This window comes from Lampetra planeri, chromosome 21, assembly GCF_965212315.1.
Source record: "Lampetra planeri chromosome 21, kcLamPlan1.2.h2, whole genome shotgun sequence".
In the NCBI taxonomy this organism is placed as follows: domain Eukaryota; kingdom Metazoa; phylum Chordata; class Hyperoartia; order Petromyzontiformes; family Petromyzontidae; genus Lampetra; species Lampetra planeri.
The window spans coordinates 3,125,465-3,142,708 of record NC_136127.1 but is presented as its reverse complement, the minus strand read 5'-3'; the positions used below and the strand labels follow the sequence as shown (position 1 = coordinate 3,142,708).

Below are 17,244 nucleotides of genomic sequence, written 5' to 3'. Positions count from 1 at the left end.
GGGGGGGGTGAGTAGGGGGGGGTGAGTGGGTGGGGGCTGAGTGGGTGGGGGTGGGGGGCTGAGTGGGTGGGGGGGGGGGCTGAGTGGGTGGGGGAGTGAGGGGGTGGGGGTGAGTGGGTGGGGGCTGAGTGGGTGGGGGGGGGGGGCTGAGTGGGTGGGGGGGCTGAGTGGGTGGGGGAGTGAAGGGGTGGGGGTGAGTGGGTGGGGGTGGGTGAAAAAAGTAACCTGCAGCGCCACACCTATTACCATCATTAGGGGAAAAAACGGTGATCCAATCTCCGACCCACAGAAACAGGTTTGCAGATTTGCTGATCATTTCTGTGAAGTCCTGGGGGAGGGAAAATCCCTCAGCCAGGAAATCATGGCCCAAAGTGGGGATAACCCTGCTAGGGCTTCGGTGCCTCAAATATTGGAAGAGGTCACCCCCTGTGAGTGGCTGGCTGAGGTGCCATCTGTTGAGGAAATACTGAAGGCGATCCAGAGTCTGAGACCAGGAAAGGCACCGGGCAGAGATGAACTCACAACAACGAGCGGAGCGCCGGGTGGCTAAAGCACAGCAAGTTGGCACAGTAGGGGGCACAGGTGGTGCATCAGCCAGTCATCTCGGTCATCTCGGTCAGTCGACCCGTGGCACCTGCTGGGTCTGCCCCGTGACCTCCTGCCAGCGGGCGTTCGACACCTCACGTAGCCTCAAGGTGCACATGGCCTGGCACAAGCGTCGTGGTGACGTCACCGCCACTTAGTGGCGAATGGCGGCTGTTGTTGTTGAGCAGGTAGGGGGGGTGAGCGGGTGGGGGTGAGTGGGGTGGTGGGTGGGGTGAGTGGGTGGGGGGTGTGGGTGGGAGTGAGTGGGTGGGGTGAGGGGTGAGTGGGGGGTGTTGTTGTTGTGGGTGGGGGCTGAGTGGGTGGGGGGGTGAGTGGGGTGAGGGGTGAGTGGGGGGTGTTGTTGTTGTGGGTGGGGGCTGAGTGGGTGGGGGGGCTGATTGGGTGGGGGGGGTGTGAGTGGAGGGGGGTGAGTGGGTGGGGTGAGGGGTGAGTGGGGGGTGTTGTTGTTGTGGGTGGGGGCTGAGTGGGTGGGGGGGGGTGAGTGGGTGGGGTGAGGGGTGAGTGGGGGGTGTTGTGGGTGGGGGCTGATTGGGTGGGGGGGGGTGAGTGGGTGGGGGGGTGGAGCCCACAGGAGCGCGCTTGACCAATACGCCCACCGCTCTATGCGGTCTACCAAATGCAACGCGTCCCTAGCAACGGCGGCGCCCTAGCAACGCGTCGCCTAGCAACAGCCAGCGCGTTGTAGTCCTGCGCCCGGACTTAACCCCCTTGCAGCCACAACCTCGCTCCAGGTGTACCTATAGTGCTGTACCTACACCTCGCATCCCCTCTGCAGCAACAACCCCTATATAGTTATAGTACTGGGCCTGTACTTAACATCCCCTATATAGTTGTAGCCCTAGGCCTGTACTTAACAATCCCCTATATAGTTGTAGTACTGGGCCTGTACTTAACAATCCCCTAATAGTTGTAGCCCTAGGCCTGGACTTAACATCCCCTATATAGTTGTAGTACTGGACCTGGACTTAACAATCCCCTATATAGTTATAGTACTGGGCCTGGACTTAACCCCTCGACAAGACCCACAAGTCGAGTACAGCAGCAGCAGCACCAACTTGCAGCTTGCTAAGGTATGTATATTTTTATTGTGTTTTATTATAAATATACTCTTACAATCCCGTGCATGATGCTTGATACGTGCTGTTGCAGCTGTGGTGATGGTGGTAAATGACGTGAATTTACGATAGAATTAGCGTGGTCAGCTATAGCGGTTACTCTGCCGTTAACCGTGGTATCGTATAATTACCAATCTACATCGTTTAATATACAACAGTGTGGCAAGCTTCACTACTAACTACCACTATTGCCAAGGTAATGTACTCGAGTGGCTACTGCAGTTAATTACACGACAGTGATTGCTTTGGTACGTTACGGTAATTCTATAGTAATGCGTTTACTACAACTATTTCGACGGCGTTTATTATACAATACTGTGGTAAAAGTACGTGAAAGTAAAATACTGCACAGTGATTATATTATTACAGCGATCACAATGCTATGGTGAACTGGTAATTGTTGTGGAGTTTGCTTTGTTACGACTTGATAAGACACTTGTAATTACGTACAGTGTTTACTATACAAGAGTAAACTGCGCTTGTTACTATGGTGTTTACTGTTATAAACTACACTGATCGTAATAGTAGCACATATACATACTGCTGTATAGTACAGGTAGTCCTCTACTTACGATGGAGATGCGTTACGACGACCCCATCGTAAGTCGAAAAATCCTAAGTCGAAGATTGCCTCGCCTACCCAGGAGGCTTAAAGAATGGTGATAATTTAGCAAAACAGAGCTATTTAGAGTAGCGTAGTGTATAAACTATATACTGTATGTATTTATTACAATACTGTATTGCACGGTAAAATGTAAAGTAAAAACAAGGTAAATTCTTAGCCTACCTATATGAACTACAATTGAATAGAAAGTTTTTTCAGGAAACAATCCTAATCTGCTATAAAAACTTTTAACATGCATTTTGTCTTTGATTTAAAGCTTTTGTGACTGCAGGGATTCATATTCTTGGTTCTTTCGGTAAAGGGAAATTATAAAATAAATATAAAACAATAAAAATTCTCACGACGTTTCGACTGCAACACAAGCAATCATCACCGGATGATCACCTGATGATGATTGCTTGTGTTGCAGTCGAAACGTCGTGAGAATTTTTATTGTTTTATATCTATATTATTTTATTATTTCCCTTCTACGTGACTTTACCGAAAGAACCAAGAACATGCATTTTGTCGTATCGCCGTCGTAAGATCGAAATATCGTAAGTCGGACCATCGTAACTTGGGGACTATCTGTAAACTATACATTCAACTATATAGTAGAGAACGCAATGATTACCTACACTACACCGAGGCATATTATGTTCGCCAGGGTTATCTTTAGCCAGTGTTACCACTCCCACTCAATCTCAACCCTTGCCTCTTGTCGAGATCTTACCACGTTGGCTTCCTTGGTTTAATGGACCCCTTCCACGCCCGTGTTGTCGCTTGGTCGAATATATTTGTGTTGTTTATACTTCTAACCGTTTTGCTATATCATTATTCTTTTTGTTCACCCTCAGCACAAAATATCGGTGACGAAGAACGCTCTTCGTTCGTCTTTGTCCGGCATTCTGCGGCATTGGAACTACCCTGTATTCTAAGGTAGTGTATATCACACTAAATATATCCATAATACAGGGGTTTTGTTTACGATATTATATCAATTGTTCATGGTGTGGCTTTGCTCTCCAACACACCGGTGTGCTGTACTAGTAACGAATTGGCACGTTCTGTTTACGTGACAAACCTTACGAATTGGTTGTGTCGGATGGTGGCGGGTTTAACGAAACTTTTATATATTTACGCGATCTAACCCCAAAAAACCTGTATTATGGATATTGGTCGCGAAAGCCTACGTATTAAACACACGAAATATGACATAATGTGCTATACCTATCTGCTAAGCACGATATAGGTCTTGCCTTCAGCACTTGTACACAGCTTCCAACAGAACACCTTTAAAACTGTCCACTTCAACAACAACATCATCGCATCAACATTGTGTGTGTGTGTCCGACTGTTGTGCTTCACACAGGGGATACAGGCGGACACGATGATGGCCATGATGAACCGCCAGGAGGAGAGTGTGTACAATCTGATTCCGCGGGAAGAAGTGACTCCGGAGAAGCCACCCAGGTAAGCAGTCACCTGGCACTGGGCAAATGAGCAGTGCTCGCTCGAACCGACGTAACGTCGTAGACTCCGCAAAGCATGCTGCGGTGTCAGTGAGGGAAGATGGAACATTAAGCCAGCCGACAGGCAAGTATATCAAGGGCGTAATTATAATATATCTTGGGGGGGGGGGACATCCCCAATATTCAAATATGCTCAAAATGTCGCACCCCAATATATAGCTATAAAATTGATTTCTGTTTATATGATTGTGGTTATGGTTGTACTTTATTAATCCCTCATCTCTGCCATTGCATACAATGAAACAAGAAAATGTAAAAAAAGAAAAAACAGAGCAATTATTGTAAAAAATAAATAAAAAGTCCATGCCATGTGTCAGTGAATTTTTGAATATTTTAGGCAGGAAATTCGTTTTCAAATTTAGATATTTTTTTCTGGGAAGGGACCCCCGGACCCCCTGGAAGATTTGGTCCCCCCAATGTTGACTCCATGGCTACGGCCTCGAAGTATATTAAAGACATTTGTACCGCTCGCTGTGCTCGCACTCAATCACCTTCGGGACCACATCTCGCCTGTGCTCATGTCTCCGCTTTGGCTTTCAGTTCAAACCTGATTTTCTAAATCTACGTATTTCCCATAGCTGGAGTATGACAAAAGGTAAGTGAAAACTAAATGAATATAATGTATTATTAAGCTTTTTCTGCAGCCAATGGTGACCGGATTGATACCAAGATTCCACCTTACGTATTTCATTGCAAACGGTGCCGTGTGGTGGTCAACAGAGGGCAGTACAGCAACATCCATTGTAGGAGTTTCACGCGTAGGAGTAGGCTTTTGGCGACAAATATTATCCATAAGTTGTTTTTAGGTTAGATCGCGTGAATATAAATGTGTTGTTAAACCCGCCACCACCCGACACACCCAATTAGTAAGGGGTTTGTCACGTAAACAAAACGTGCCAATTCGTTACTAGTTCAGCACACCGGTGTGTTGGAAAGTAAACCCACAACATTTACAGTTCGAGTACGACTTTTCACCGGTAATTACAACCAGCATCATCAGGCGACAGGCAGAGTTGTGTATTTAAGACCGGGTGGTGGCGGGTATAACGACAGCAAGTTACAACAACATACAATGCCACCTTCACAATCCCCGCTCCTCAACCCGTGCTGCTGCAAACTGCATCCAATTGCTTTCCGAATTTTTGGTAGTAAAAAATACCATGCAACCACGAATCCGTGAGGAGCGATTGTCAGGTGTATTAACATATAATTGAAGCTGATGGATTTAAACCTAGGATGTCAGCTGTGTAGGCTTCAGGCTCAGATATTATGGGCATTAGCTCACTGAGCTGCCCGGTCTCCTCCGTGCGTTCAGGTACATATCCAGGTTCCGAGAATCAATCCGCCTGGAGACCAACGAGAGGAAGAAGGGCCAGCGCACTATGGGTCCAGCCAAGGTGGAGGTGCCATCTCCACAGGAATACCTCCATAAGCACTCCCGGGATGCTGCTCTGCCTGAGAGTGAGTGCTACACTTTGCTCAGAGGGCTGGACACCATTCTCTGAGTTTCCCATTCATGCACATTTCATATACTTTAATAATGATTATATAATTATTATCACGAGGCATTTTCTATCTATTCCTCTGTCCACACTGCCATCATCTCTTAGTATGGTGCTGTGTTCCGACTGTCTCCTGCGCATGGACTGCTCTCATCACTTTATCTCTATCTTGGTCAGCTTCTAAGGTGCATTCTGTCACCAGGATATTAGCTGTAATCTCTTTTAGTGACATGTCCTGCCTAAGCACATTTACTTTTCTTATCAGTAAATACTGTATATTGTCTCTTGTTTTTGTTCCCTGATTCGCATGCTACTCTGTCTAACCATAACCCTTTTTCCATTTATTTGGCAGTATCAATGATTCTGATTCATGTATCTAAGTTGACCATATGCTCTAATTAACAATGTCTTCTGGTACACGGTTCAATCATATCTGGCAAATGCATTTAGGATTATTTGCATTTGGGAGGAAACCAGAGCACTTATTAACTTCCTTGCTGTACTTCTGTATGCTGCTCACCTATCAGCCCACTGCTAGTTGGGAGTTCTTTGCACATGGAGCACATCTGTGTCCTCCACGAAAGCAAAGTATTGCAGGCATGTGAGATTGTCTCGTGGGACTGCTCTACCTCACGAAAACAATTGTGAAGCATTCTTGATTATTGCCCTAAAGCTGCCTCGATGTGCACCACCCGTCTCGACGGTGGCCACAAGAAGGCGGTGTGACCCCTGTCGCAGAGAAGCCCTTCCATTATCCGGATGAGGGGAGGCGGCGACCACGAGTGCCAGGGCATGACGAGAGGCCGCCCATGGGCCTCCACTCCAGGAAGGACTTTGTCAACACCAACGCCGTGGACGTGATCACAGCGGTCCCACGCCGCCCGCAGCCCACCTTGGTGGACACGAAGAGAGGTGATCGCCAGCCCTTGGATCCCTCGGGGCTCATGCCCAAGTTCGTGCACAAGAAAGTGAGTGGAAGTTACGGGTTGCTGGGCGGCTGATGGGACTAGTGTCGTGTCAGAGCAATGAGCCAGCACCAATGAGATGCTGGGTTCCAACCTGGGCAGCCAATGGTGATTAAGCTGGCTTCTCAAGTATAGAGAGTTAATGATCGTAGTTGAGTCAATACTGATTACACCGAAAAACCACCAGGCTAACATATATATATTTTATTTGGCTTATTCTAGATCCATTTTAATGTTTTTGATTGCCATTTAACAAACTGTTTGCAATAAATTTCGATTTAAAGCTTTTGTGACTGCAGGGATTCATCTTCTTGGTTCTTTCGGTAAAGTCACGTAGAAGGAAAATAATAAAATAATAAAAATAAAACATAATAAAATAATTCTCACGACGTTTCGGCCACAACACAAGCAGCCGTCTTCAGGTGGAGAACAGGTCTGTCGAGAAGGCAGAGTCTGAAGTTTCAGACTCTGCCTTCTCAGACTCTGCCTTCTCGACAGACCTGTTCTCCACCTGAAGACGGCTGCTTGCGTTGTGACCGAAACGTCGTGATAATTATTTTATTATGTTTTATTTTTATTATTTTATTATTTTCCTTCTACGTGACTTTACCGAAAGAACCAAGAAGATGTTTTTATTAATTTTCTCTTTCAAACTATAGGTTTTATTTAGTTTTTACATGAATAACTTAACATCATGTTCTTATGTTATATGATAATTGTTGACATTGAAACTATTCCAAAACATATTTTTCCGTCTCTTCCTCATGTCATAATACAAAGAAATGTCAATTTGTAAATCTAGCTGAGAATAGTCTACAGAAGGATGATACGATAGAATTATTGATGTCCTTTCAAGTGACTTCTTATCCGCACTAGCGGTGCTGCATTTTCCCACATGCCCTGTTTGAGAAATATTAATCGCATGGCAGTCAAATCAACATTTTTTAATTGTCATTTTGTGAAGTAATTTGTGAAACAGCTGAGATGATTAAGTCGCTACAACTGTAAACCCGGTTTAATCACAGGTCACTGGGTTCAAACCCAGGATCTCAACAGTGCTGACTGAGTGAGCTCCCTGGTCACCTCACCTCAATGTTTTGTTGAATAATTGATGCAAAATTGTATAAAATAAACCAAATGTATATTTTCACATTTAGCAGTTAAAAAAAATTCAGCATTTTTTGTGGCATTTTTTTTTACAAGAAACAGCATATCAACCATTCTATTTCACATATATTATCAACAATGATTGACTTACAACTATCGATTGAAAATACAAAATAGCCCACCGTTAACGCGTTAGCGATTAATGCTGCGGGTGTATCAGCTGTCAAAATGTGCAGCGTCTACTTAAGATTGGACGTTAAAGATCCAATGGTATAATTCACAAAAGTACGCCATTGTGTGCCAGCATCATGGTCCGCATTCGTAAAATTAACCACAAATTTATCAATTAGAATCTATGTAACAATCATCACCCCCCTGTGAATACTTGGCAGGACCCTCTTGAATAAGAGTTGTTAGACTCAGTGTGAAATTTCTGTTTAAACAAGTGTACTAAAATAAATAAAAGGAAGAAGTTCAGATCACCGCCAAATGGTACAAATACTCATGGTCATGGAACAACATGCCACATTTATCAAAGGTCATCTTCTGTGATCCAGCAGTGAAGTGGGTTAAAAAATACTCGGCAACACTGGCATGTTTCTCACATGACACCATTTATACCTTCGGTATCCTTGCTGAAATCTACGACACGTCAATAGAGAAGATAAACTGGACAAACGTATAAAATGTAAATTTTAAAATAAGTTGAGTTAAATCATCCTATTCTTTGGGTCTTTCGTTAAAGTCACGTAGATAGTTTCGATTTAAAGCTTTCGTGACGGCAGGGATTCATCTTCTTGGTTCTTTCGGTAAAGTCACGTAGATAGGTTCAAAGAAAAAAACAAAATCCTGTTACTGATGACGACCGCTTGTGTTGCGATCGAAACGTCGTAGTTTTTAGTTATTTTGTTATTTTCTTTGAACCTATCTACGTGACTTTACCGAAAGACCCAAAGAATATGAATTCCTGCAGTCACGAAAGCTTTAAGTCAAGATTCAAATCATCCTACCTGGTGCTGAAAAGCACCTGGCTCACAATCATGAGTTCAAATACTGATTATATGTCGACTCTTCTATCTGGGGTTGATAAAATAGGCACTAGTTTGTGGAAAGTTAAGATTTGTATGATTATGGAGAGACTAGTTGCCACAATAACGTATGTATGTTGAACTTATTTCACACCGTACGTGGCCAACTGTGCTAATGGGAGGTGTGGGGGACGGCAAAACATCGCAACACAAAACTTCCACCACTGGCTCCGTATAAACAACACAGATTTAACGAATTATTGCTCATTTACTTCAACTCGCAATCTTCAGATGTTCATTTCGCAATGTGCAGATTTCGAGTTGAACATTTTTCAACAGTGGTACCTGACTAGACATCTTTATTTTACAAGATGCTCATTAAAGTTGGTCCTGGGAAGTTAACAGTGGTTGTCCTATTGAAATAGCACTTATAATTGGAATTTGGAATTTACACCATTGCTGCAGGGTTGCCAAAGGAGCTAAACACAGTGAAAGAAACTCTGATTTAATTTGACTATTCAAAATTCTATCAATTCGTCATCTGAGCTTTGCGACGTCAAGACATACCAGTGTGCAATTTTGCGTATATGCGGATAACCTATTTCAACCCAAAATGCTCTATATGGGGTTGGAATTCACTCAGATGCGGCTATACGGTCGGACGTGGGACAACATTGTGTGTGGACTATCCACTACTCGGCAGACGACGGTCTCGTGAGTTTGCGCTTTGTGTGCTCTTTTGTTGGAACGCATCTGCCGCATAAAGTGAGGGAAACCTGAAATGTGACCTAAACATTTCATATTGGTTATTGCTCTTCATAAGTTTTTCCTATTAAACAAGAACATACAAATAAAGTAATGCAATATCCTTGCACCTGTTTACCCATATATCACAATAGTGATCATTATAACATTTATTGTGATTTGGTTACTGTTTCGTTGAGTATCTTAGCAAACCATTTTAGCATGAACTCCCACTCACATCCCACAGGAGTATGGCCAGGTTCCGGAGTACATCGTCAAGCGCAACGAGGAGATGCGGCAGGCGCAGGAGGAGTATGACGCGTACGTGCGTGAGCGTTTGCGTCGTGGGGCCCTGAACCAGATGTCCGAGCAGGAGAGAAGCAGCATCCTGCAGGTAATCGACCGGAGATGGCCAGATCCATACAGACTACTTCACACTCATGCTCTTGGGGCCACATTGCAAGCAGGAGTTAGATGACCATTTTAAGTGTGTTGGGTTTGAATCTGGGCAGCGACTTGTGGTTCATCCGGGATGTCAATTATCGTGTGTTTGATGAGCTCAACCAATTCACCAAATCCTTTAAATACCCATCATATACTGTTACTTTTTCATGTACTTCCTCTAATAGAGCTCTGATGGATAAAAAATATATGAAATCATTACAGACATGCAGGAAACCTCACTTTATAGAGCATATAACTTACACATGCAGATGCCTCTTATATTGCGGTATTGGGTAAGAAAGATCCATTGGATTTTAAATGTAGTGTTATAATGAGATCGTGCATTTCTGTTGTCTTCATTAATTGCGGTGCTCTGGTATCTGAATGAACTATACTACAGCTCTTCATCTCTGGAAATGATTGTTGGCATAGTTTTGATTTCAAAGTATAGTAAAAATGCAACAAAATATTCCTGCTAATTTGTGACCTCACTCTCAAATCAAGTAACTTATTATTAATGAGGTTAAAATGTGGCTCCATTGGTGTCAATGGGTCTCTACCACATTGTTACAAAAATGCTGACGGAAAATGAGCAATCATCACAAATAATACCAATGTCAACTTGCAATACCTATATGATACGTACAAAATATATTTTCGATCTCTCTTTAAATTTATTCAACAGAGTATGCTGCTTGTTTAAAGTCTCACTGAGTCTCATGCCTGTTTTAGTAGGGTCCTGACAATATTTTGACAACATAGGCAATGATTGCAATTAAGTAATTTGCATGTTATTTTTCACTTTTTTGTACAACTTGGATCATGACGCCCAGCACGCAATGGCCTACTCTTGCAAATGCTGCCATGTGATCTTTAACGTCCACTGCAAAGCATACAGAGCGTGAAAAATTGTGTTTTCTTACACCTGCAGGATTAATCACGGCGGCCGCAGGATTTGAACCGTGAACCTTTGCAATAAGCAGCGAACGCAATACCCCTAGGCCAGTGGCTCTCAACCATTTTTGTCTACTGTTACCTCCCTCCCTTGTTGAATTTTGTTTCAACCGAGTTATGCCCCCCACCCTCCCCTTGTCTGACCCAACATGGTTGTCTGAGAAATAAATGTAGGAATTAATGAGCATCAATATTTTAACCAATTGTCCATTTTGTGAGGTGTCATAACTAGCGAGTCACTGCAAGCGAATAATAAAAAAAAATGCGTGACGTCATTTGTTGGCACTCGCTGGTTACTCGTGGAAACCGCATTGTTTACAATCAGTAAGTTTAGAAAGGTCTTTTATATCGTTCCAAGTTACCATATGGATTTAAATTGTATCGTTATTTTATATTCGTAAATTCTTATATGATTATTCACCAATGACTCATGTATCATATAATTTCACACATTTATAAATTACCTCATGTACCCCCTGGGAAATTTACACGTACCCCCGGTTGGGAACTACTTCCATAGGCCATGTCACTACCCAACAGTACATATCCTAAGTGTATATAATTTGTGTTGTGGCTCTAAGAAAATGTGTTTATATTCCGCAAAGCCAACATAGACAGCAAAACCATACCGCACAATTGGAAATTACTTTTCATGTAATATCTCTTGCCTTTTTACTCAAATAATTTTAACATTTACATTTTCTCTGTGTTGATAACTGAGCTTTGATACACATCATGCTCCATTTCGAGATAAGAACCTCTTTTTGCGTATTTTTTAATCTTGAGGCTTGCAACTCTGGCATTAAGTCTTGCAACTCTGGCATGAAACTATTGTACTGTTTTGCCACCAATGTATTATATTTCTTTAAGCTGCACATTTTCAATTAGAGATGTTTGTGAAACATAGCAAAGTTGGTCCTGCTTTGTATGACCATTTTGCCTTGCAATAGACCCATACAACATACGTGCTAAAATATTTCCCTCTGCAAACATTTGGGATAACATGTTTACCATATGTTTAGATCGAGCCCATGAGTTCATAAGGTGTGTGCGTTTCTTCTAAAGTCCAATGTCCAAGGATTGGCAAGACAGTCCAGGTCGGGTCACGTGATAACACGAGCACAGCGTCATAAAAGCAATGTTAGTAAATAGTTTAGAGACAATTTGCATTACTTTCAAGGGAGCCCTGGAAAACTTATATTGTTTACAATTACATTTTTGGTTACATGTTGAACTATTAGGGTGGAGTGCGATTGACTATTATTCTAAAATACATTGGATAGTCTTTACAGCATTGTATTAAAATAATTGCCTGCAGACATTTATGTGGGACGGTTAAATTTAAACCGTTGATTTTATGCAAGTGCATTGACCAGTAGGATACCCAGCCACACCCATAGGACCTTAAAGCTGCAATAAAAAATAAACAGTATTATGGAGGGCCCTGCATTGGGATGTTCTAATATTTGTTCATGTAGGGGGAGACAGGATTAGCTTGAGAAAAATTTACTTATATGAGAGCGGAACACTCCAATTATGCGTGGATAGAGTTATAGTGGAGCGATGGTGCAGTGGTAAGTGCACTATGCTATGAACCCAGGAATACTGGGTTCAATTCCTGGCCACGGCAAACATCAGTAGGGTGTAATTTTCTAACCGGCCCCCCTTAACCAGCCTGCATGGATCAGCGTGCTAAATTATGGTTAAACAACGCCCACGAGAAACACGGTGTGAGGAGGTGTACTTCCAGCAGTGGATTGACAAAGGGCTGTATCTTTTTTACTTACGTTACCAAATTTCTATAGAAATTGTCAAGCAGCCGAGTGCCTCCATGAAGGCTTCATCGGCGTATGATGCACCAACCCCAATGAAATGCTGTGCTTATCGTGCTGATTATGCATGCAGGGCCTGAAGCAGAACTGGGATGAGCTGCATCGCCAGTACCAGGGACTGTCCGTTGTGACCGACACAGCCCCCAAGAAGCATCGCAAGGAGCGCCTGGAGACGGAGATGAAGCAGCTGGAGAAAGACATCGAACTCATCGACCGCCACAAAATCATTTACGTCACCAACAAATGAGTGCACAAGGTCCAAGGGCCAAAACACGAGCCATTAGCACAGAGGTTTCCATCATCTATGATTGAGCAAATGTAGGCTTACACGGCTTATAGCCTACAATACTTCTTAAACTCAGTAGATTTATTAGACATTTAACTCATTAGATGTACTCATCAGAACACAAATAGAACATGAGTGTTAAGCATGCTATGTAAGGCTGAATAAACATTTACATATATTAACCTGTGTTACATTTTGGTTGGATATTTGTAAAACCTTGAAGTTTTCTCCAAAAGTGCTCAGACTTATTTTCCAGAATAAGTTTGAGGTCTTGGTTTAGACATACGAGGGCAGACTTGTGGTACCATCCCTCCAATCAGAGGAGATCTGTTTTACATGTGGTAAATAAAATCCCCAACAGAGTAACCATGCAGATTAGCAAAAATCTGCCTGAAATGTATTGAGTGTGACTCACATGCTGGTGGAGAACTTAAGCCTGGCAGAGCGCCGGGTGCACTTTTCCCATCTCTGCATTAAAAGGCAGAGCGATCCGTCGTGCAGGAATTGACCCTCAACCAGCATGTGAATAGCACACATTCGAAGAATTTTGGCAGAGCAGCAAATATACGTCACCCACCAGATAACTTTGGTTGCATCAGTGTATACTACTGCATTGTTCGCATTGCACCAGCCAAAAATAGATTTTACGGACCAAGTGGCCCTGTGGTTGTAACGCACAACTTACACTTGGAAGGTTGCAAATGTGAAGCGTGGTTGGAGGCTTGACTCGGTTTTTCATTCTGCGAGGGTCAAGAAACGATTGCCACTTTGGCTGCCACTCCAAGTTCGTCTCAACCACCGCCCATTGTCCCTTCTAGTGATGTGTCCTTCTCAAGCCCGCTTACTTTTCTTAGCAGTCGAGATGTCTCTTACAATGTTTTTTTGTCAATGTCCATATTAATGATTACATATGCCATAGGTAATATACTATACAGCACCGCACCTCCGATTAGCATGGTTGGCTACGTACGGTGCAAAATAAGTTCAACATACTCTGTCTTGTACAGTGACTATCCTCATTATGGGGCATAAATGGAATTCCCGGTACTACCAGTGGGCTGGTAATATATAGCATCTGTAAGCTTATGCAGATAAACTATGTGATATTGACAACGTATATACATAGAGTGTATTGCAAGCGGTTCAACAACTCAAGCCTTGTGCAGACGTATACAATATTTGTTTTGATTTTAAAAGGTTACTCGAAACGTGTTATATCACTTCTCTGGAAATAAAAACACTAATCCATTTGACTCATCTGAATACCTTTAAAGACCACGTTTTCTAAGAGCATTTATCGAGAGTGAATAGTATTTTCCAATTTATATTTATAAATAATCTACCTAAAACGATTTGTAGTATTCCCATGATAAAGTAAGTATGTGTTTTACTTAACTTACCTATTATTGTTGTTGGTATCTTATTGTCATTGTTGATGTAATTGCTGATATGTCAAAACGTCCACCGAAGAGATGGAGCGGTGAGATCAACTCGACTACGGGAGCTTAAATGGATTGTCGCATTGCATAACCATTCGGGATGTTGACAGCTCGGGATGATGATACTCCTGTGGCTTATGATGGCCGATTTATGTTTGACAATGTGCATCAATAGTCACGGAATTTTTAAATATCTCAGCATCGTCAGCAATCGTTACTCCTGGCTCTCGCAAGAACAATGTAGAGCTTCCACATTCCTATAACTGGGGCACGTTCTTGTGTGGATCTTCCACATTCAGGGTACATATTCCATAATATGTAAAGTTATTATTGCTCATTGGAGCGTGGAGGCACTAACTTTAAACATGAATTAACCACAAACAACGCATTGCACATGCATCAAGCATAACATGTGCAAAATTTTAAACAAATTGGTAAGCCAGTGTTAATCATTCCTTGAGCACGTTTAGCAACCAGTTAAATGACTAAACGCCATTGTTTTTAAGGGTTTTTTTTTTTTACAAGAGAACCTTCGTTTGCAGGGGTGGACCAGGGTGTTAAGTAACACAAACACATGCGGATATTAAAAAATATGAAACTACAGCATATAGAGTCTACATGAGCGCATTCTCAAATACATGTCTACACTGTCAATAAGTTATTACAATGATTAAGGCCCCTAAATAACTCTTGACCTTTATATTTTACAAGAACAGTAACTTGATATCACCCACAAAACACCTGAATATCAAACAAAAGAAATATGGTTTAGTCAAATATGAAGATGTTCCAGTGGTTTATACGCAGCTGGGATATTTTTAGGGTCGGCCACACCGGCTCCATGACATATAAACAATGGAACAATAAACTATTGCAACACCACCAGTAACTACAGCAGCAAGTGCGTCAAAGTGTTTGTGGTGAGTGGCAGAGGTGGGACAAAGTCATTGTTATGCAAGTCCAAGTCGAGTCGCAAGTCATCAAATTCATGACTCGAGTCTGACTCGAGTCCAAGTCACATGACTCGAGTCCACACCTCTGGTGAGTGGTGTCAGTGCAATCTGGGAAAGCACTATGGCAGTTCCGATAAACAGTACTTTACTTATTTGCTCTTGAGATTTTCATAACTTTAAGATGTTAAAACATCTGCGTTCGTGGTGGGGGGTGGGGGGGTAACATTTCTCCATAACATCGTTGCCCTCTCTTCTATGTCAGAGTGTAATCGTTACAAATGTTCGCGTATTACTGAATAAAATACTGAATAGCGTCGGTATAATATTGCTGAAATTACGCACTGCCAGAAGGCCGGGCTGTGTAAAAAATATAAACTTTTGCGTGGAGAGATATGGGACGTAAGCATATATTGGGGTGGCGAAACATTATCTCTCTTGCCTGGTGTGAAAGAGGCCGTGGGTTCGATTCGTGACCCTGACGTCTGTATGTATTTCGAGATTGCGTGTCTCTCCCCCCGTGGTCGCGTAGATTTTTCTCTAGGTCCTGAAAATGAATATGCGTTGAGAGTATTTCGCTGCAATACATTTCCACATGATAGGCCACTTCGTTGAGTTATTCGAGGCCAGATCGCTTCTGAAAAAGAGCTAGATAGCTCAGTTGGGCCTTGCCAGGTAAAATAGTTTAGTTTTTTGTGTCTGCTTGGTTGTTGTATCCCTGTATGCCGTCTTTACGCTATAAGAGTGATCATGATAAAAGTGGTGACTTTTTTGTAATCTGTGCTTGGGCACCACTGCTAAAGAAATCCGTTATATTTTAGTTTAATATGCTCCTAACTAAAAATGTTAATCATAACCAACTGCAGTATTCCATTCATAATCAACTTTTTGGGTTAGATCGCGTTATCAGTAAAAAAGTGTCACGTTGACAAAAGACAAAATAGTTCACTGCTTTAGCCCAAATTGTAAATGTTGTAGTTTCACGCTTTAACACACCGGTGGGCTAAAGCAGTGAACTATTTGTCTATTGTCAACGTGACACTTTTTTGCTGATTGGCCGTGTCGGGTGGTGGAGGGTTACGACACATTTATAAGTAACACGATCTAACCCCAAAACGTTGAATATGAATAATATTGGTCGCGAAAGCCTACGTGCAGTATTCCAGCATTATCATTGCTTGCTTGTAATTAATCATGTGATTATCATCCTGAACATCTAGTTTCTAAATCATCTGGCTTTTCAAGCCAAGTTTGTCGATTGTAATTATTTGGCAAATTCTATACAGGTACATTTACTCTGAATGGGGAATTACTCAGGGGCCGTATTATCTAACAGGTACAGTAGGCACTGTGCCTCGGGCCTACATAAATTAAAGGGCCTATGACATGTTTTACTATGTATTTTGTTGTTTGTATGATACAACATTTTTTAACCAAAACATCTTCTTAAATAAATATATTTATATCGCAAGGATAGGCACAGTGTATATCCAAAGAGGCAGTCATGTGAATCGTTTTTTTCACAAGTTGAGATACATTAACACTTTTCGAGATTTTTTTCATTGCAAAATTTGCAATAACATCTTCAAATGGTGTTTTTCGCACAATCTCATTCTCAATAGAGAGGAATGCAAGTGAAGACAAAGTGGCGTTGTCCTCTGGTTGATGGAAAAAGAACGCTCCCCTTCACAATTCGTTAAAAAAAATAGTTAATCAAATTTTAGCTTCGTATATTTTTAGGCTTACCTTGTTTTTTTATATCAATCAATTCAAATTAAATCTGTTTATCTGCGGCACACAGCGCGCTTCCATCGAATGAGGGCACAGACTAAATAAATACATTCCTGCGGAGGGAGCTGGTAGGAACGTTGGGTTGCTCGGTCAATGGCCAGGGTCAACGGCGGCGTGGTGTATTCCGCAAATATGCCCGACTGTGAGGGCGGGCACAAGCCGGCGTGAGTAGGTTAAACGTTGAGTTTTATAAGGGCACCACGGGGTGACCAGCCCCTCCCCACCCACCCCCACCCCTCCCACCCCACACCCAGCACCATCCTCCCCACCCAGCCCCTCCCCACCCCAGAGGCGTAGCTAGGGGGGGGGGCAGGGGGGTACATGTGTCCCCGGGCGCCAAGGTAA

At 42.7% G+C, this 17,244-nt stretch overlaps 2 protein-coding genes across 3 annotated transcripts in view; one reads left to right on the top strand and one right to left on the bottom strand.

Moving 5' to 3' along the window:
• Positions 1–17,244, bottom strand: part of EEF1AKMT2 (EEF1A lysine methyltransferase 2) — a 373,327-nt gene that overhangs the window by 313,792 nt on the left and 42,291 nt on the right. The window lies entirely within an intron of this gene.
• Positions 1,320–13,982, top strand: LOC144724524 (enkurin-like). 2 transcript variants are annotated; one of them, XM_078603741.1, is made up of 7 exons: positions 1,320–1,676; positions 3,183–3,264; positions 3,698–3,798; positions 5,173–5,318; positions 6,074–6,327; positions 9,451–9,597; positions 12,507–13,982. In XM_078603741.1, the coding sequence occupies exons 3-7, from the start codon at positions 3,716–3,718 to the stop codon at positions 12,678–12,680; spliced, it is 804 nt and encodes a 267-aa protein (XP_078459867.1). In that variant the 5' UTR covers positions 1,320–1,676; positions 3,183–3,264; positions 3,698–3,715; the 3' UTR covers positions 12,681–13,982. The 2 variants fall into 2 exon arrangements, with proteins under 2 accessions (XP_078459867.1, XP_078459866.1); XM_078603740.1 differs by having other exon boundaries at positions 1,538–1,676; positions 6,077–6,327.